Here is a 22100-nt window from a genome sequence, read left to right as displayed (position 1 = left end):
GCAGAAGCTCCCCAAAAGGCTCCCTCTGGGCCTGGGCTTTGAAATTTATGATGTTCATTAATGAGGTAGGAGAGACAAAGCTTCTCCTGTTCAACAATTTTTCTTCTTTCTAATCTAGGTTGTCCCAGTGAGGTAAATTTCTCTAACTTTCGTTGATTACTCCAGCAAATTTCATAATTTGTGCTGAGTTTTATAATATTATGAGTAGCTAAAAAATAAAGGTACTTGGGCAGCCTATCATCTAGGGGGGCAAGTTCATTGCCTCTGTAGGCCTTCACATATGCAACAGCATTATTTAAAGTCTTCAGAATTCCTTCAGATGTGTTCATTTATATGTGAAAGTACTTCACCTTTACGGTTCTTAGTCTCTTTCTTTGCCCCTCAGGGCTTTCAACTTTGCTGAAGTCTAAAGGGTCACATTTTGTTTATTGAAATGCATATTTATGTATGTATGCATGCATGCATGTATATATGTGTGCATGTATGAATGTCATTTATATGAGGAAGTATTGTAAACTGATATTGATTCTGCACAATAGTGGTTCTTTATTTACTGATAATATTGAAGTTGTTACTGATAACAGTGTATAGAAAGAAACCTGGGGGTCCCTAAGACATTTTCAAAGTTTTCATAATAATGTTGAGATAAATAGTAATTGTGAAAAGTTTTTTGAAGTAAGTTGCTCTGACAAAAACTCATTTCTCAAACAAAAAATTTATTAAGATTTGTAAAATTTATAAAAAATAAGAGCCATAATCAATAAATGATTAATGATATGAACTATGCCCAAAGGTTTATATCTGCCTTTTGAGCATAAAATCATGAATATCTTTTGGCCTAACAATATCACTACTAGGCATGAATCCCCAAAAAAGATTTAAAAAAAGTAAAAGGACCTACAGGTACAAAAATATTTATAGCAGCTTTCTTCTCAGGGCAAAAAAAAAAAAAAAAAAAAAAAAAAAAAAAAAGGAAACTGAGGGAAGCGCAAGGTTGAATAAATTGTGTTATGTGATTATGATGGGATATTATTGTTCTGTGGGAAATGCTCTTAGAAAAGCCTGGAAAGTCCTCCATGATCTCAAGCAAAGTGAAATATACTGTGTACAAACTAAAGCAATGTTGTGGGATGATCAGAGGTGAATGACTTTGCTATTCTCAACAATACAATGATCCATGACTACTCTGAAGGACTTACAATGAAAAATCCTATCCATACCCAAAAAAAGAACTGATTGTGTCTGAATACAAATGGAAAGATAATAATAATAATAATAATAATAATAATAATAATAATAATAATAATAATGCTAAGATGGTGTATTTTTAAATATAGTATCAGTAGACATAATATATATTTGGAGTCTTCAATAAAACTTAAGAGCATAAAGGTTTCCTAAAACCAAAAAGTTTGAGAACAGCTGCTTTGCATTATCTATTTAGTCCAATTGAATAGATTTGTATATAAGTGTACTACATGACCTCTAAAGCTTCTTCTAAAGCTGGCATTCTTTGATTGATAATAAATAGTATTATAGCCAAATAAATATTCATTTTTCCTCTAGATACCACATGAGTTTTGAAGGTTCTCTTCCCATCCCCTAAAAAATTGCCATGGAAGTGGTCCTCAAAAGCTCTGACTCCAATTTGTGACCTCTATCCTCACTCTGCCCTCCTGGTCATTGGGAATTATTGTAATTGCAACAGCTCCTCCCTTCCAAGGTACCATATACCTCCTATAATACAGAAACAAAAAGTCACCTGAGTGAGGGAAATATCAAAAATATTCCTTGCATTTAAAGCAGTTGCCTTCTCTCAGGATAACCTTCCCCCCCCCTTTAAAAAGAGGTCAAAGTCCAACAGTCACAATGGAACAATCTAAGAACCATTAGCGCCACAGCATGAGATGTTCTCTAAATGCAAAATTATAGGGTAAGGAATGTTCAGTCAGTCCAGCAATCTGACTGGCTGATCAGCTCTGAGTGCTTTATAATGACGACGCTAAAGAGTCAAAAAGTGAGGTTGTTTATCTGCAAATGGATGTCTCTCATCTTCTCTACTCTCAGAGCATTTTTTCTATTGCTACACATAGATGAGGAACAGTTACTGAAAAGTTCAAGTTTTAAGCTGGTCAGAGGCTTCTATGCTATACATACATTCTATGCATGACTATTGTGCGGGTGGGTCTGCTAATATGAAAACTAGTTACTAGGAGGATCCAGAGGTACACCTGTCCATTCTCAAAAATCACCTCTTTTCAATCAGAAAGAAAGAGTACTTCTAAGCAAAAAGTAGAGAGATGGGAAAGAATTCAGTTATTTTCTAGTTGTTTGGAGATGATACCTATGAATCATGGAATCACAGGATTCCTGAACCGGGAAGGGTTGCTTGGTGGATTGGTTAAAATTAGAGCTCAAATCACCTAACTCTGAGTCCAATGTTCTTTATATTTTCTTATTTTGGATTTCTACAAATTGAGAACCAAGATTCCTTACTACTCATTGACCCATTAGTTCTGCTATAATGCCTGTTTTGAAAACTGAATCTATTCCAATGCTAAACATATATTTGGGAACAATTACTGAATAACTCTAGTATTAGGTTTGTTTGAGAATAGAAAACTGCATTACTTCACAATTATTCACAAGCTGCAATCCTACTGATACCCACTTCCACAAGCGAACTTCAAGTTTTTTTTTTTAAAGGTAAAACACTGTATTTTATATCTTCTGGTATAGTAGGAACTATGGTTGGAGGAAAGCTAGTTGGCACCCCTCCCTTTCTGTTATGGCTTCTGACCCCAAAATCTGGAATTGTGGCTTGTCCAACTTTCCTGACTTGGTAGGTGGCAAACCCAGATGCAAATTGTGCAGTAGCTCAAGAACATAGACATCAGTCACTATTTTCATAATATTTTATTTCTCTTAGTTATTTAACTTGTATCAAACTGTGCTACTGTTTTGAAAATAGGTTCCTATCTTTTTTTTGTGAATCACGGATTAAGGTTTTGATCATTGTGCTCCTAACCCTGTTTTTCCTATGAGACTTGTGTTAAATTGCACAATTTGCATAGCCTAGTGCCTTTTTTTTTGGGGGGGGGGGAGAGGGAATATATATGTATAGCAGAATTGATTATATGTGCTTAGCAAAAGGAAAAAAATATGCATTGAAATTCTAAACAAAAGCAAACTTTTATTCATTTAAATCTAGATGAAATAAACTTGAAAAGAGGATAAATTTTCACTCAGTTATTAGTTTTTTTATAATCCATACTAATGGTATTTTATAAAAGGAGGCAATAAAAGAATATATAGACAAAAATAATGAATGTTAAAGATACTCAGTATCTTCCACTGGTGATTCTGTGGAAGATCTTGAGTAACAATCCACTTTCCATGAAGGAACCTGAAAGCCACTTGACTCTCCATTGCTGTATTTTTAATCATATATATATATATATATATATATATATATATATATATATATATATATATAATACCACAGAGATAATGAATTGTGTGGCTTTGTCTTTGCTAGGTTCAGAAAACTGACTAGTAGAATCTTCATAGATATTTTAAGGACTATGCTTCACTAATTATATTATAAATCCCATTTAAAGCCATTTCCAAACCCTGTGTGATGGTAAAGTTATTTAAAGCTATTATTAATGTAACTCAAATAATTCCAGTTCATCAAAAAAATTTGGGCATTACTTAGTGACATTAAGTAAATCAAGACATGACTAATGGCATTTGATGATCAAAAGGACATCATTAGCTATTATCAAGTATATTTTCCAATTTCCATCAATTGTAATGTCCGAGAACGGATAATCTGAACTTCATTTACTTTGCTTGCTTAGATGAAAAATGTTTTTACTAGAAATAGGTTGGTGTTTCATTCTAGTTATATCCTTTCAATGGAACAATTCCCTGTAAGATTTTGAAATATCACTCATTCATAAATTTATTATATGCCTGTGAGGTCCAGAGCATTCTCTTAGACAAAGGGAAAAACAGGACATTTCAATAAGTCATTGTTACTTCCTTTAGGGATATCACAGTCTAATAAAAAGAATATATATATATATATATATATATACATATATATATATATAAAATTATAATATACAATATTACATTGTAAGTGCATTAGGTAGTTTTAAAATAAAAAATCTACAAAAGGATAAGATAACCAACAGGATCATTGGAAGGGGGTGGAAGGGAAAGAAATAATTATTTATATTGTACCTACTATTATCACATATGATCCTCAAAATATCATGGATAAAATAGATTTTTGAATGACAAAGTCATTCCACAGAAGATGATCTGGAACGGAGAACTTTGCTCATGTAGGGCATAAATTAAACAATATATGAATATATTGTTGGTCTAGGCACAGAATAATCCATATTCTTTCTTATCTCTGACAATCTATGACTTTATGAGTTTCAGTTTGTCTATTAAACCCCATCATGAATTTCAGGCCTTGTGAAAGTTCATCAGAATCATTTTCAGTTGTTAGTATCCCAAGATGGGATACTGGACCTGAAATCAGAAATACCTGGCTTCATATATAAACCTATTACTTGTGAGGAGGAAAAGGAAAAGGTAGGAGAAAATAGGAAGAAAGGGGAAAAGGAGAAGGAAGAAAATCACAACTTCTGTTTGCATTGATTTGTTCATCTGAAAAATGGAAATGATAGCACCTACCTCATAGTGTTGTTGAGACATTATTTGCAAAGGGCTTTGTAAACTTTAAAACTCTATATAAATGCTAGTTGTATGGTCAAAAGATATGAGCAGGCAGTTTTCAGAAGGAGCTATTAATGATCACAAGAAAAATACTCTAAATTATTATTGATTAGAGAAATGCAAAACAACTCTAAGATACCAGATATACCTATCAAATTGATTAACATGACATAAAGGAAAATGATAAATGCTAGAAAATATGTGGAAAAATAGCCTCAACTGATGCACAATTGGTAGAAATATGACCTGGTCCAACCATTCTAAAGAGCAATTTAGAACTAGGTCCAAAGGGCTCTAAAACTGCATATACACTTTGATCAGCAGTACCACCATGATCTGTATCCCAAAGACATCAAAGAAAGGGGGAGACCTATCATACAAAAATATTAAAACCTGGGAAAACTTACATGAAAAAATGCAGTGAAGTGAATAAAAATGGAAAACATTGTAACAGTGATCAACTATGAACAATTTAGCTGCTCTGTTCAAGACAATAATCCAAGACAGATTCAAAGGGCCCATGAAAAATCTCATTCATCTCTAGAGAGAGACCAGAGGTACTCTGTGCATCAGAACAAATTGAAAGCCTTTTTTTTTTTTTTTTTGCTTTAAAACTTTCTTAGATAATGATAAATATTAGAGAGGGTGTGGGGAAACTGGAATACTAATTCATTGCTGACGGAGTTGTGAAATGGTTTAACCATTCTGGAGAGCAATTTGGAATTATACCCAAAGGGCTTATCAAACTGCATCAAAGCAGCAGTTATCATAAAACAGGGAAAAGGACCCACATGTGCAAAAATGTTTGTAATAGCCCTTTTTGGTAATGGCAATGAACTGGAAATTGAATATCCCTTAGTTGGGGAATGACTGAATAAGTTATGGTATATGAATGTAATAGGAAATGATGAGCAAGTTGATTTCAGAAAAGCCTTACTTGACTTACATAACTTACACGAACTGATGCCGAGTGAAGTGAGCAGAATGGAGAGAACATTGTACACAGTAACAAGATTTTATGATGATTAACTGGGATGGACTTGGTTTTTTTCAACAATGTGGGGATTCAAGGCAATTCCAATAGATTTGTGATGGAAAATGCCATTCATATCCAGAGAGAGAACTATGGAAACTGAATGTGAATCAAAGCATAATTTTTCACCTTTGTTGTTGTTTGCTTGTTTTTTCCCTTTTGATCAGATTTTTCTTGTGCATCATAGCAAATATGTAAATATGTTTAACCTATATTGCTTACTGTCTTGGGAGTGGGAGCAAAAATTGGAACACAAAGTTTTGCAAAGGTGAATTTTGAAAAACATTTTTGCATGTATTTGGAAAAATAAAGTGTAATTAAAAATATTTTTAAAAAGCTTTTTCCTTCCTTCCTTTCTTCCTCCCTTTCCTCCCTCCCCCTTTTTCTTCCTTCCTCCCTCCCTCCCTTCCTTCCTTTCCTCACCCCTCCCTCCTCTCCTTCCTCCCTCTCTCTTTCCTCCTTCCCTTCCTTTCCTCCCTCCCTCCCTTCCTTCCTTTCTTCACCCCTCCTTCCTTCTCTCCTTCCTCCCTCTCTCTTTCCTCCCTCCCTTCCTTTCTTCCTTTCCTCCCTCCCTTCTTTTCCTCCCTCCCTCCCTTCCTTTCCTCCCTCCCTCCCTTTCTTCCTTCCTCCCTTTCCTCCCTCCCCCTTTTTCTTCCTTCCTCCCTCCCTCCCTCCTTTCCTTTCCTCACCCCTCCCTCCTCTCCTTCCTCCCTCTCTCTTTCCTCCTTCCCTTCCTTTCCTCCCTCCCTCCCTTCCTTCCTTTCCTCACCCCTCCCTCCTTCTCTCCTTCCTCCCTCTCTCTTTCCTCCCTCCCTTCCTTTCTTCCTTTCCTCCCTCCCTTCCTTTCCTCCCTCCCTCCCTTCCTTCCTTTCCTCACCCCTTCCCTCCCTCTCTCCTTCCTTTCCTTCCTTTCCTCCTTCCTTTCCTCCCTCCCTTCCTTCCTTCCTTTCCTCCCTCCCTCCCTTCCTTCCTCCCTTTCCTCCCCCCTTTCCTCCCTCCTTCCCTTCCTTCCTCCCTTTCCTCCCTCCCTCCCTTCCTTCCTTTCTTCCCTTCCTTCCTTTCCTCCCTCCCTCCCTTCCTTCCTCCCTTTCCTCCCTCCTTCCCTTCCTCCCTCCTTCCCTCCCTCCCTCCTTCCCTTCCTCCTTTCCTCTCTCTTTCCTTTCTTCCTTCCTTCCTTCCTCCCTCCCTTTATTCTTCCCTCCTTCCCTTCCTCCTTCTCTCCCTCCCTCCCTTCCTCCCTCCCTTCCTTCCTTTCCTGCCTCCCTTCCTTCCTTCCTTTCCTCCCTCCCTCCCTTCCTTCCTTTCCTCACCCCCTCCCTCCCTCTCTCCTTCCTCCCTCTCTCCCTCTCCTTCCTCCCTCTCTCCCTCTCCTTCCTTCCTTCCTTCCTTCCTTCCTTCCTTCCTTCCTTCCTTCCTTCCTTCCTTCCTTCCTTCCTTCCTTCCTTCCTTCCTTCCTTCCTTCCTTCCTTCCTTCCTTCCTTCCTTCCTTCCTTCCTTCCTTCCTTCCTTCCCTCTCTTCTTTTATTTGTTCCTTCCTTCCAATTTGGTAACATAGCTAAGATGGGGATAGGTTTTGCATGATTTCACATGCATAGTTGGTATCATATTTCTTGCCTTCCCAGTGGGTGAAGGAGGGGAAAAAGCAAGGGAAAGAATTTGAAATTCAAAATTAAAAAAAGAATGCTGAAAATTAATAAAAATTAAAGGAAAAAAATGCTTGCTGTAGTGGTTATTACTTCATCTCCTCCTTAATTTAAAAGACCAGTTAAAGTGAGTTTTCTGAACTTTGGATCCTCAAAAATGAAAGAATCTTCATTCAGTCTTTCATTTTTCCCTCCCTCTTATTTTAAAAATTCATAGAATCATAAGATTTATACTTGGACAAGATTTGAGAGAACATCTTGATCATCTTGTTTACTGAATAGAAAACTGCAGCTCAGGAAAGTTAAATGACAGAGCTGGGTTTAAATTTGGAGATGTCATGAAACAGATCACATTTCCTCCACATCTAGTAACTATTCAGAGAGAAAGCCTGACTTGCTACAGTTAACCCTGTTCCTCATCATTCCTGTTTAAAAAAAAAAAAAACACAGGGAAGTGGGTAGGGAATTCATTGTTCTTGTCACTTGAGTAGAAAATTTATTTTCCTTCTTTCTAGTCCAGAAAAAAGTCTTAAAATTATATTAATAACCACTTTGCACATTATCATTAACATGATTTTAAGTTTATATTTACCTGAATTTTTTTTGAGTGTTTGAAGGATTGATTCTATAATTGATATGTTGACCCTTGAATTTTCCGAAAAAGACATCTGTTTTTCTGTGAGAGAAAAATAAGCATAATTATCAAGCTCCAACAGATAATTTGGGATTAATTCCAAAATGCTTTTGCTTTTAAGTTTAGAAAGCTATTAACTCTGCCAAGGCCCAGCTGCAATGCCTCATTGTAAGGTTAAGAGATGGCTATGGTCAATCATTATCTTTTCATAATGGAAAGTCATTTCACGGTATGAATAAATAATATCCTGAACTTTACCCAAAATGTTAAAACAATTTCAAAATAATCCCAAAGCTAGGCTGTTGTGAGAAATGATTCATTTGGACCCCTACTCTATTTCAATCAGTATTAGTTTGATATTTTATATGCATTATATAAGGATAATTAGATAAGATAGGTTCTACTAGTAGGCTTTTATAGTAGACCTCAAACTTTAATCCAACATGCACTACTTGTTTACCAGTTATGAAGTTCACTCCTGCAACAATAAGAATGTTGACAGAGAACTCCATCTTGTTTTACTAAAATTCCATGTCCAAACCCAATGTGAGTGGAATACCTTGATTCTTTGGAAAATCCCTCAACTGATTTTCCCCCCTTCTGCACCATTCTCACTTATTCAGTCTGAGCAGGTGACCATCTTATGAGCACTTAGTCACCAGAGATGATCCTTGCCTTGCCCATCTTGTGACCACCCATGCTGAAGTATCATTTCTGGACTTCCTGAAGAATCAAGAGCAAGACCCATCCACCAAGAGAATTTTGGATTTTGCTTTATCCTCTCAAGTGTCCAAATCTCAAGACCTATACAAACAAAGTCCTAGTGGCCAGGAGCATCTCACATCATGAAGAAAATCTGAGATCCACTTCATTGGAGGGAAGCACAAATCCTTTAATAAAGGGTTATTGGCTTGGAGCTCTGCCTCAGTGGGTTTTCTTACAGATTGGATAATTTGGATTTCCATTCTCCTCCCTCCTCCATAAACTTGTTTTTGTTTTGTTGTAGAACTGTGTCTCTTGTGGTCCTGTATCATATTGGAGTGAATGTAGGGCAGTAGAATATGATTCATAAAGCACTAATCTTGGTCTGAAAAACTGTACAACTTTAGTCATGTCATGTTATCTTTCTGAATCTCAAACTCTTCAAATATAATATGGATTCCTTTCTGATATCTGGGCTTTCCCAGCCCCCACCGGATCTGAGCTAGCTTGGGCTTTCCCAGTCCCCCACTATCTGCTCAAGTTTCCCCAACCCCCACAAACAGCTTCTTCCTTATCTAAAAACCCATTGAAATTCTATTTAATGCTAACACTGGTGGAAACCAGCCAGGAGCCTGGGACTCCACCCATCTTCAGGATTATAAAAAAGGGAACCCTGGAAGTCCACTCTTTGCAGGAGCCTTAAAACATGGTATCCTTCCAGCCATGTAAGGGTTCCTGTCCACCCAGCGACCACCTTTGGCCCTGGCGTCTTTCTACCTTTACCCTTACTTCCAAACCCCTACAATAAACCTTTATTTTATTTTATTTTATTTTATTTTATGTTTTTAATCAATCTAGGTTTTCGGGCCTGTAAATTCCTTTACAGGGGACTCTGCGCCATCACTAGATCCTTGCGCCAAACCAAAAGGGGTTCCTCTAACTCTCCTCAGTATGACTGTGACTCCATTAGGTGGTTTTTTTTGTTTGTTTTTGTTTTTTAGCAAAGATACTGGAGTGATTTATCATTTCTTTTTGTAGCTCATTTTCTAGATGAGGGAACTGAGGCAAATAGGAACTTGTTCAGGATCACACAGCTGGTAAATGCCTGAGATTGGATTTGAACTCAGGCTTTCCTGATTACAGGCCCAGTGGTCTATCCACTGTGCCATCTAGCTTACACAGGTCTAAAAGTAGTCCCTTAGGATAGTACAAACATAATCATGGTCCTCAATATTCTATTGGATCCATAGTCTCCATGATCAAACTCAGTATATAAATGCTTAAAAAAACTGAATGGAATGGAGCAATAGTGAGAGACTAAGAGAAGTAATCTATAGAGGACCCTCTTGCAAGCCAAGAAGTTCTGACTCTGATACATACTAGTTATGTGACCAGGGACAAATTGCTTAACTGTTTTAGGAAACTTTCTTAGATTGAACAATAAACATCACTTATAGATATGATGTAAGACAGCAATGATTTTGAGGTCCCCTGATCTTAGGAGGGCTTCTGTTCTAACAATAAATTAGTAATCTTAAAACTTCCGGTTTTGAAGTCTGCCTCAGGGATTTCCCATACTCCCAGTCTAAGAACAATCACCTGTCTGATTCTAAATAGAACTTTCCTATAGATAGCTTCTGACCTCAGGATAGTCCCACAGATCAAACTCCTGAGACAATAGTGAATATAGATCACTCCTCAGTTCATTGCTGACTGTCAGACAGATAAGCTGTTGGTCAGTGAGAACCAAATTCTGGAGACCACTTCTCTGGGCCATAGAATTAGCGTATCAATGATAGAAAGCTGGATAAATATGTCTCTCTGCTTCTGTTTCTTTGATGAATTCTCTTGGAATTTAGTCCACTTGTAATGGCATTATAATTACAATAAAACTTTGCCCTTTGATCAGAAAATGCATTCAAGGCTGTAATTCTTTTGAGACACCTTGCAACATCAGTCTGTGATCCCAAACTTTTGGGGTCTCCTTCCCAATCTCAACAGATATATGTTTATGACTTTAGTTGATGGAGGAAATTTCTAGCGTATTTCATCATGGAAACATGATGGAAGGTCTTTATACCAATGAAAAGATACATTTGGGACTACCTCCCCCCCAAACACCCAAAAATGATTATTATAATAACTGGCATTTACATAGCACTTTAAATTTGCAAAGTATTTTGTTATTTAACTAATAACTAATTATAATTTCCTTTTTTAGTATCACAATAGCCTTATAAGGTAGATATGTGATAAATAATATTCCCATTTTGTGATGAAAAGATAGTAAGAATCTTGTCCATGATCACACAGTCTCAGAGGTAGAATTTGAATAAAGATTTTCCTGATTCCAAGTCCAACAACTGTCTACTGTACCAGTGATCTCCAAACTTTTTGACAGTGTATTTTGATTACTAAATGTTCTTGAGCAAGTACTCCTTTATACATATATATGTATTTATTTAGTATATGCATATACATTGTATATATACATAATTTATAAACATAATTGAATATGTATATAAAAATAAGTGTATAAATATATATATTGTGCATATATACATATCACATACATATACAGCATTATACACATATACTACATATATGTATTTTTGTGTGTATATACGTTTGTATGTATATAAGATGGAAAGGGGAAAAGAGAGAGAAAGAGAGAAGGAGACTTGTACATATGTATAATATATAGGTTAGATATACCATTAATGACATACAAAATTAGGATAAAGATGAAATGATATTTAAGAAACAATTTTATTTTATTATTATTTGGGCAAAACTCTATGCTCTCACTAAAATGATTAATAATATCTTAGTAAAATGAGTGTGATTGAATAGACTTCATTGCATGTGAAAATCTTGATTTAACAATTTTTCAATAGAGTGATTCAAAGGCCTGGTTCTAAGTTCTGTTTATCCTGATACTTGGTTTTAATGGTTGTTATGGGTGATAATGATACCTCACAAAGCTACATAGACAGAAATGAGAGAGATGCATCATTGGCAGCCTATTGCTGGATTTTATCATTTTGTTGAGCATATAGTCAATAAAACTATAATTATAATTTAGAGAGCATTGCTTAGAAAATGATTCAAGAAACATGGAAACTTTATCAACATCTGTGATCTGCATTCTCAGTTTGATTGGAAGGATGTGGATACATGCTTTAGTCCTTGGAAACCCTGAAGTACAAAATGTTAAGAAAACTGTAGTCTGAACTTGATTCCAATTAACTAGTTTTGTGACTTCTGAAACCCAGAAATAGTAAGTGAATGGACTAATGGGCAGATTAATTTTGTGGCATATGGGATCTTTAGTGTCCTCATCTATAAAATAATATTAACTAACATTTATATAGCTCTTACTATAGACAGGCATTGTGCTAAAGACTTTACAAACATTATCTTATGACAGCCCTGGGAAGTTGGGCCATTATTATCTCCATTTTACAGGTGAGTAAACTGAGACAAAAGTTAAGTGTCTTGCCCAGGATGACACAGCTAGTGGTCACATTTGAACTCGAGATTTTCCTGACTCCAAGCCCAGTGCCCTGTTCACTGCATCACTTAGCTGTCTCAATAAGGGTGTTTGACTAAATTATCTCTTAAATCATCTCTAAGATTCCATTCGTTCACCACTAACATTTTATGACTCTATGAAATAACAAGGTCAAATCCAGTGTCCTACAATCAGCTTTCTTTCTACTCAGTCCAACAGAAAGATTGCAATAATCTTGGTGCCCAAGTAGCTTTTCTATTTGAGTAAACTCATAGTTGAATTTCTCTAAGATTGTTATAGTTGTGTTCATATCAAACATTTATTTTAGCAGCCAAAAAAGCACTCTAAGCCATCCATTCTGTGCTAAGCCCCATTCTGACCCTGAGAATGACATAACATTGAAATATAAAAAAATACAAAATCAAAAAACAAATATCCATTTTATGCTCATCATTATTTTAGGCATTGGGACTTTAGTCCTTGCTCTCAAAGGACTTAAATCTAATAGGAAAAATATCTTCAAATTAGTACAAAAGTACAAAAGAATGTAATAAGGGCAAAGAAGGTATTTAGACAAAGTACCTTAAAAAATAAAGGGAAGAACTAGTTAAGAGGCCAAAGGATATGAAGAAAATTTTCAAAAAAAGAATCATTATATTATCAACAATTGCTTGAAATTTTGTCTTTCAAATGAGTAATAATAAGAAAAATGTAAGCTTAAAAATTTTGAGGTTTACCTCATACCTTATAAATTGGCAGGCAGGATAATAATAATAATTATATACCTAGCATTCAAGTTTGCAAAGTGGTCTCCAATAATATCTCATTCTATTCTAGAAACAATCTTGAGAAGTAATATTATTATCATCATTTTATATGAATAAACTGAGGCAGATGGAGATTACAATTTGCCCAAGGTTACAATACTGGTATTGTATCCAAATTTGAACTCAGGTCTATCTTGTCTCCCTGTCCAGTGCTCTATAAACATGAAAACAATATTAGAAGACTGTGGGAAGACAGGTATATTATTGAACTTGCTGGATAGGTTTAATCATTGTGGGATAAAAAATTGAAATTATTAATCAATAAGCATTCTTAGTCATTCATTAGGTGCATAGACATTGAGTGAGACTCTGGGAATATAAAAGCCAGAAACAAAATCCTGCCTTTTTGTATTGTATGGAAATATAGGTTGTATTCTATGGAAAGGAGCAACATATATATGAATTGGTATGTACAAGATAAATATAATGTATTTGGGAATGGGATTAAGAGCTGGAGAAGTTAGTTAAAAATAGCTTCCTAGAGAAGATAGCATTTTATCTGAGTTTTAAAGAAAACAACAGCCTGACTAAACTGTTTATGTCCTTTGACCAAGTGATCCCACTATAATTCATGTGCCCCATGGAGTCAGACAAAAAAATAAAATTTCATAGACATCTAAAGCAGCAATTTTTTTTTGCAATCTATCCACAGCATCACCTAGGTAACCCAAAACTATGATCTATGCATATAACAGATTATTATTTTGCAGGAAGAAAGATAAATATGAATAATTTAAAGAAATATAGGAAAGATGTATCTACTGATACTAATTGAAATAAGTAGAACACTTTAAATGAGGAGATTGCTAAATGAAAGCTGACCCTTGAGTAGTTGTAATGATCAATCTTAGTACTGTAGTACAGATAATGAAATGCACCTACCTACATGTTCTGAGTAAAGAGGGGTGTGTGTGTGTGTGTGTGTGTGTGTGTGTGTGTGTGTGTGTACACGAGCGCACAAGGGCAAAATGTTGTATACACTGTCACATGGTATCACTACATGTGTTGTTTTGTTTAACTGTTATGAGGAAGAGACTAATTTGTTGGAGCATTTGCTATCCCAAACTGACAATGATGTAAAAACAAAAGACATCAATCAAATTTATTATTTAAAAAAAGAGAGAGAGATATGGAAACGTGAAAATCCATTTTAGGGAAGCCTTTAAGTAAGATAATATTTGAGCCACTTTTGAAGGAAGAAGAGAGCTTTATTCTACAGAGATGTGAAAATGTGTTTCAGGTGTGATGAATACTGTATATAAAAGTATGGAAACAGGTATAGCAGTAGCTCAATTTAGCTAGAATCTGGAATGTATGAATGGGAGTAGAATGAAACAGGGCTAGATGTATAGTTAGGAGCCAAATTATAGAAGACTGCTATCCTTATTTGAAAATACTAGCTAAGGAGTTTGCATTTTGTTCCATAGGTTATGGAAGACATTGAAAGATTTTGAATATGGAAATAGCAATTCTGGAGAACAATCTGGAATTATCACCAAAGAATTGTTAAACTATCTTTACCCTTTAACCCAGCTAATACCATTACCTAGTGTATTTCCAGATGATTAAGTAAAAAGGAAAAAAAAAACTTATATGTTTTAAAATGTTTATAGCAGCACTTTTTTTTTGGTGGCAAAGAAATGAAAATTGTAGGGATGCCCATCAATTGCAGGATAACTGAATAGGTTGAGGAGTATGATTGTGTTTGAATATTAATGTACTTTTAAAAATGATAAACTCTGTAATTTTAGGAAAAACATGGAAAGACTTGCATCAAATAATAATGAATAAAATGAGCAGAAGGGAACACTCTATACACTAACATCAATATTGTTTTAAGAATGACCTTGAGCTAATGTATATCAAGTTATTTATAAAAGACATAAGGAGTTAGACAATATCTTCATCTAGAGAAGGAACTGATAAATTAAATAGAAGTATGCATAGAATAATTTTACCTATACATATCTATTTGTGTCTAATGGTAGCACCTATAGGGGAAGAGGGAAAAATAAATTTACATGATAATTTTATTTGAAAATAATAGCAAACTGTGCATAATAGATTTCCAATTCCCTGTATAATCATGTCTTTTATTGTCCTATATTATGTAAATGTTTGTTTTAATCCATAAATTAAAAATACAATAAAAAGATGAGTACTGTATTTCACAATGAGTGTGTAAAAAATGAACTGGGGAGAGGAGGGACTGGAATCCAGAAATGTAATTCTGAGGCTTTAATAATAGTCAATGGAAGAGGTAAGGAAAGTTAAAATTGAGGTGAAGGTTGTATGAGTGGGGAAGAGGCATGGGTATTTTATTAGTTAAATTGATAGGACTTGGTAATGTGTGATGAAGAGTGAAATGAATGGTCAAAAATGATTGAGATTTCAAATTTACATCAGAAGGAAAATGATGCTTCTATAACATAGATATAATAGGTAAAGTTCTTAAGTTTAGAATTGGAGAAAATATTAAATCCACTTTTGGCTCTATTAGTTCTATTTTTGGCTATTTTGAGTTAGAGAAGGTAGAAGGGCATCCAAGTGAAAATGTCCCTTAGTCAATTAGAAATAGAGAACTGGAGCTCAAGAAAAAAAAATAGATAGATAGATAGACAGACTTGGGATAGACTGGATATGTAGACTTGCATAGATATTATTTTTAAAATTTTTTTTATTTAATAGTTTTTATTTACCAGATATATGCCTGGGTAATTTTATAACATTGACAATTGCCAAAGCTTTTGTTCTAATTTTTTCCCTCCTTCTCTCCCCTGCCCAGATGGCGATTGCCCAATACGTATTCAATATGTTAAAGTATAAATTAAATACAATATATGTATACATGACCAAACAGTTGTTTTGCTATCCAAAAAGAATAGGACTTTGAAATAGTGTACAATTAGCCTGTGAAGGAAATCAAAAATGCAGGCGGACAAAATTAGAGGGATTGGGAATTCTACGTAGTGGTTCATAGTCATCTCCCAGAGTTCTTTTGCTGGTGTAGCTGGTTCAGTTCATTACTGCTCTATTGGAATTGATTTGGTTCATCTCATTGTTGAAAATGGCCACATCCATCAGAATTGATCATCATATAGTATTGTTCTTGAAATATACAACGATCTCCTGGTCCTGCCCATCTCACTCAGCATCAGTTCATGTAAGTCTCTCCAGGCCTCTCTGAAACCATCCTGCTGGTCACTTCTTAGGGAACAATAATATTCCATAACATTCATATACCACAATTTATTCAGCCATTCTCCAATTGATGGGCATTCTCAGTTTCCAGTTTCTGGCCACCACAAAGAGGGCTGCCACAAACATTCTTGCACATACAGGTCCCTTTCCCTTCTTTAAGATCTCTTTGGGATATAAGCCCAGTAGTAACACTGCTGGGTCAAAGGGTATTGCATAGATATTATTACAGCTTGGGAGAAACAGAGGAAAGAGAGATGAAGACTAAATTTTAGTAATGTCCATGCCTAAGAAGCAGGCAGAGGAAGGTGAACCAATGAATTACTATGAGAATTAGCAATAAGATTAAGTAGGAGAGGAGGCAGAATAAAATGGAGGAAGTGAAAGGAAAAGAGAATTAAAAAGGAAAGAGGTGTTTTAAAGTGTCAAAGACTGATAATGACAAAGAAGATGAAGAATGGGGGGGAAAAGGCCATTAGATTTAGACACATATGCTGATTGTTATTTTATTTAGTCAGCCTCATAATGGTGACCAGGTCGCATTGGGGAAGTAAGTCATGAGGCTAGGCCACATTTACATACTGGTAGTTTAAAAATCAACCTTAAACTGAATTGTGAAGTTTGATAAATTCAGGTTTTGTCCAGCTCATGGAAGAAGGGAATTCTCTAAAAGGGTTCCATTGGAAACTGACTCTAACATCTTAGTATTTAAGTTTTGAACTTGCTGTCATTGGTGTTTTGATTGTAACTCTAATTTGTGAATAGAGGGAAAAATGATTCTTAGATTATTATTTCTAAAATTGGTAGGTGCTACCATCTCCATCTTTAATTATACTCAGACTCAGAGGTTTGGAACAAGGTATGTGACATATCTGTACATAGATGGGCTTCAGCATCTTGAATGTTCTGGATCTTGATGAAATGTAATAGTCTTCAAAGGATTTATTTTTATAATTTAATTTCTCATCTTGGAAACTTTATTGTAGACAAAAGTAATAATTAGTGACATCTCTTTAGTGTGAGCACTTGTTCAAACAGACTTTGATTAATGACCACAAATGGCTAATATGTCTATACCTCTGGTTTGGACAAAAAATTTATAACTAAGGGATCTTAGAGCTTGTTTAGCCCAACCCCTGCATTTTTCATATAAGGAAACTAAGATAAGGAAAGTCAGTGACTTCCATATAGGTTAAAATTCATTGCCAAAAAAAGTCTAAAGACTAGAAAGCAGCGATAACACTTACTGCAGAAGAACACCATTTATTGAGGATGATTTCATTTTTGGGAACATCCATAAGTTCCAGTGAAATCAGCCCAATATTAAGTTGGCTGAGGGCCTGCCCTAAATGACTGAAAAATGGGAGTCACACGTTTTTGAGAAGAACTCAGCTCAGCAGGGTATTGTGAAGTCATTATACTTTCCAATTTTGCAGCACGGAAGGCAGGAAGTAGCTTGCTCCCAGTCTCTGCAGATAAAAATGATTTTGTTCAGTGAATACTTGAAAGGAAAAACACTCCTTTCATTGTTCTCCTGTGGTAATTTTTTTAAGGCTCCATAGTCCAGGTGGAATCAGTTGTACCAAAGGTGAAATTGCTCAGGAATATAGAGAACTTTTCACTTCTAGGACTTTAGGTGACTATCTTGAATTTAAAAAAAAATCTATCATTAAGAAACAAATAGTCTCCTTCATTAAGAGCAGGTAATTATGACTATAGGTCACCTTGAATATTTTTCTAGGTTAGGGGTTCCATATGTCCCTCAAAGAGATACAATTTGTGTAAAAATTATGAATATAAATATGTATAAATTGTGTATATAAGTTTAGTGTACTGTGAAAAAAATGAATGAACATCTTCCTTGCCAGCATTATTGATTTTTTTGCTTATAGATATTCCAGTTTATAAAGTATCTAGAATAATAATTATGTGCAAAAGATAAAAGGGGGAAAAATGGATGTCCCAAAGACAGATAATGTTTCAATTGGAAAAAATGTTTGTGAAGAGAGAAGAGAAGTAATAATGATAGCAATACTTTATATAGCAGCAATACTTTATATAGCACTTACTGTGTATAATATTATATATATATATATATGTAATTATGGTATAATTACACAGCATAAATAATAAGTTTATAAAAGTATGTACTATATATGATATCTAATAATGTATGTATATATACATACATATATATATACACAATAGTGTAAATTTAGTAATATATGTGTTTATATTTTGTTGTTCAATCATTTTCAGTCATATCTGACGATTTGTGACTCTATTTGAGGTTTTCTTGACAAAGATACTAGAGTGGTTTGTCATTTCCCTCTACCATGTTTGCATATGTATGTGTGTACATTATATATGTGTATATAATGTGTATATATTATACACATACACACATGTTTGTGTATACACACACATATATATATATAAATTATACACACAACACATATATATATATTTATATCTATACTATATATCTAGTTAAATGCTTTGCAATTATTATCTTATTTGATTCTCATAACCACCTTAGGAGGTAGAAGTATTCCCATTTTATAGATGAAGAAACTGAGGCAAACATAGGTTAAGTGATTTGTTCAGAGTCACCTAGCTAGTGAACGTTTAGTGAGCTGAATTTAGGCTTTCCTGATTCAGTGCTCTGTCCATGGTGCTTTTTTTTTTTTCTGATTTGAATAATCCCAAACCTGATTTTTTTTTTTGAGGGCAAGAGATTTCAGGTTTATAATTTCTCTGTTATATGAAACTTCTGTTCTAGAAACACCCTCAAATGATATAGATGATTTCATCTGTAAATTATATTCTTAAAGAGTTATCTAGAAAACTCTGAAAGATTAAATAACTTGTCCAATATCACACAGCTAGTCTATGACAGAGACTGTCCCTGAACCCTGATACTCTTTACTGTGACACTGGTTTTCTTTGCACAGTGCTACATTACTGCTTATGTGTAATTGTACTGGTAAATATGCAACAACTGGTTCTCTGGGAGAAAAAAATTATGCGGGGAATACTTTTAGATTTAATCTATGTTATTAACACTTTCTTCATCACTTAAAGTCTGGGGAATCAACAGATTAATAAATCAAGCCCTGATTTTGTAGTGTTTGACAATTTCTGAGGTGTAAATGCTCAAACTGAAAATTTAACAACTGGCTCTCACAAATCAATTAGAACTGACTCTAGTGCATTCCTGCAATATTACCTTTCAAATTTTTACTATAGTTTGCAAGAATGATGCTAAGTTTTACTTTTCTCATTTGAAAATGAGAGAGTTGAACCAAATGCTCTCCAAGACTTTTTTGTTTCAATATTTTATAATTTTATTTTGTTCTGATTTTAACTAAGCTAAAGTTAATTCACATTTAAAAAATCATGTTACCCAGAGAAAATGCTCCCGTTTTTCACAATTCTCTCAAGTCTATCTTTCTTAGTTAAATACTTTGTTGTTTGGTTATTTTTCAATCATCTCCAACCCTCTGTGATACCAATTAGGGGTTTCATGGCAAAGATACTGGAGTAGTTTATTTTTTCTTCAGCTCATTTTACAAATAATGAAACTGAGGCAAACAGGATTAAGGGACTTGTCAAGGTTATACAGTTAGTGTCAGAAGCTGATTTGAACTCAGGAAGAGGAGTCTTCTTGACTTCAAGGCTAACATTCCATCCATATATGAAACACATATAAAAATATGTGAATATATAGAAAATGAAGATGTACGTGTGTGTATATATATATATATATATATCTGCATATACACTAACATATCCCTATATATGTATATATATCAATCTCTCTCTTATTTCTTTGTCCTTCTGTCTTTCTGTCTCTCTGTCTGTCTCTCTATATTTGTCTCACTCTGCAACCCTTAAAGAGTATTGAACATAAGTTATTGTTTTTGTCATTGTTGTTACCTACATACTAGAAATATGGTCACCCAGGCATGATTTGGAATGGACTTTTTAAGTCAGAAAATCTGAGTTTTCATCAAAATCTCTTCATCTATAAAATAAGGGGGTCAGGCTAGATGACCTCTCAGGTCCCTTCTGAATTTCTCTGGTTCTTTATTATCACCCTACAATGAAGATATTTTTTTACAATCTAGACTTTTTCTATGACTGAAGTTGAGGTAAAACTGGGTTAGACAGGCAAGGACCACTACAAAAAGGCAAAATAGGTAGTCATCTAGGAATGGCTGGTGGTAGAATGCATTGAGTACTAGCTCTGGAGTAAAGAACACCTGAGTTGTAAAGTATCTCATATATTTACTAGATTTGTAACTCTGGATAAGTCACTTAACCCTGATTGCTTCAAAACAAACAAATAATAATAAAACAAAAAACAGTCATCTACCATAAGGTATCATTTATAAGGCAACAGGAAAGCCTTTTTTAAGTCCTAGGAAGGCAAGATTCTTTTATGAGTTGTTGATTTGCATTTCTACCTTTAGTCCCACAGCACTCAGTATAGAGCTTTGTTCAGATCCTTAAGTGATATCTTGAAGAAACAAGTGTTTCATAGTGGATGGAATGCAGACCTGGACTCGGAGATCCCCAGGATTCATTCTCATTTCTGACACTTACTTGCTACATGACTAAGGGAATGTCATTTACCAGAGCCTGTTTCCTCTTCTGTAACATGAAGATGATAGTATCTGTAAAACTTTATGGGATGGTTGTGAGGCTCAAGTAAGATATCATGTGGAGAAAGGCTTTGATACCTTAAAATAATATGTACATGTCGGGCTAGTCTTCACAGGACAGAAATGGTATTCATCAGGAAACACTAGCTTGCCCACTTAACTTCAATTGGTCTTCTTACCTACTACCCTCTGCAGGTTCAAAGGAACTAAAAGTGGCTTTCTCTCTTTCTTCAACTGTTTTCCTCTGACTCTTCCCTCTTTGCAGATCTTCTCATATTCTCTCAGTTGCCAAGGCATTAGAATTCTATCTCAGCATCATCTCTGCCATCTTTCTTCTTTTATCCATTCCATAGTTACCACTTTGAATCCTTATCACGTCTTACCTAGACTCCTTTTAATAATTAACTTCTTTTCCTTCCTTCCTTCCTTTCCTTCTTTCCTTCCTACCTCCCTCCCTCCCTCTCTCCCTCCCTCCCTCCCTTCCTTCCTGCTTCCCTCCCTCCCTTCCTCCCTCCCTCCCTCCCTTCCTCTCCTTCCTTCCCTTCCTTCCTCTCCTTCCTTCCCTTCCTTCCTTCCCTTCCTTCCCTCCTTCCTTCCTTCCTTCCTTCCTTCCTTCCTTCCTTCCTTCCTTCCTTCCTTCCTTCCTTCCTTCCTTCCTTCCTTCCTTCCTTCCTTCCTTCCTTCCTTCCTTCCTTCCTTCCTTCCTTCCTTCCTTCCTTCCTTCCTTCCTTCCTTCCTTCCTTCTCTCCCTCCCTCCCTTCCCTCCCTTCCCTCCTTTCCCTCCCTTCCCTCCCTCTTTCCCTTGGAGTCTTACAACTAGTAAGTGTCTGATACCACATTTGAACTCAGCTCCTTCTAATTCTGGGGCCAGTGCCCTATCATCTGTTCCACTTAGCTATATCTCTTCCCTTTCTAACCCATCTTTCTTACATATAACAAATTAATCTTCCTAAGACATTGATCTAGTTATGCTATTTTTATTGATTTCCTATTGCTTCTTGGAGAATATAAAAACTTCTCAACTTGGCATTTAATGCTTTCTATTACCTAATTCCCATTTACTTTTCTAGCCTTTTTTCATGTTTTCCTTTTCTACATGCTTGTTTTCTCCTGTAGGTCAATCT

At 35.2% G+C, this 22100-nt stretch overlaps 1 protein-coding gene across 2 annotated transcripts in view; it reads right to left on the bottom strand.

The window, feature by feature from the left end:
• LOC141560811 (uncharacterized) overlaps positions 1-22100 on the bottom strand; it is an 82634-nt gene that overhangs the window by 22423 nt on the left and 38111 nt on the right. For both annotated transcript variants that reach the window (XM_074299556.1, XM_074299557.1), the window contains exon 6: positions 8027-8110. In XM_074299556.1, the coding sequence (XP_074155657.1) occupies positions 8027-8110 (84 nt within the window). The remainder of the gene's footprint in view (positions 1-8026; positions 8111-22100) is intronic.

The sequence above is a fragment of the Sminthopsis crassicaudata genome, chromosome 3, assembly GCF_048593235.1.
Source record: "Sminthopsis crassicaudata isolate SCR6 chromosome 3, ASM4859323v1, whole genome shotgun sequence".
NCBI lineage: Eukaryota > Metazoa > Chordata > Mammalia > Dasyuromorphia > Dasyuridae > Sminthopsis > Sminthopsis crassicaudata.
The sequence above is the reverse complement of the archived record's forward strand: the minus strand, read 5'-3'. Positions and strand labels throughout refer to the sequence as shown.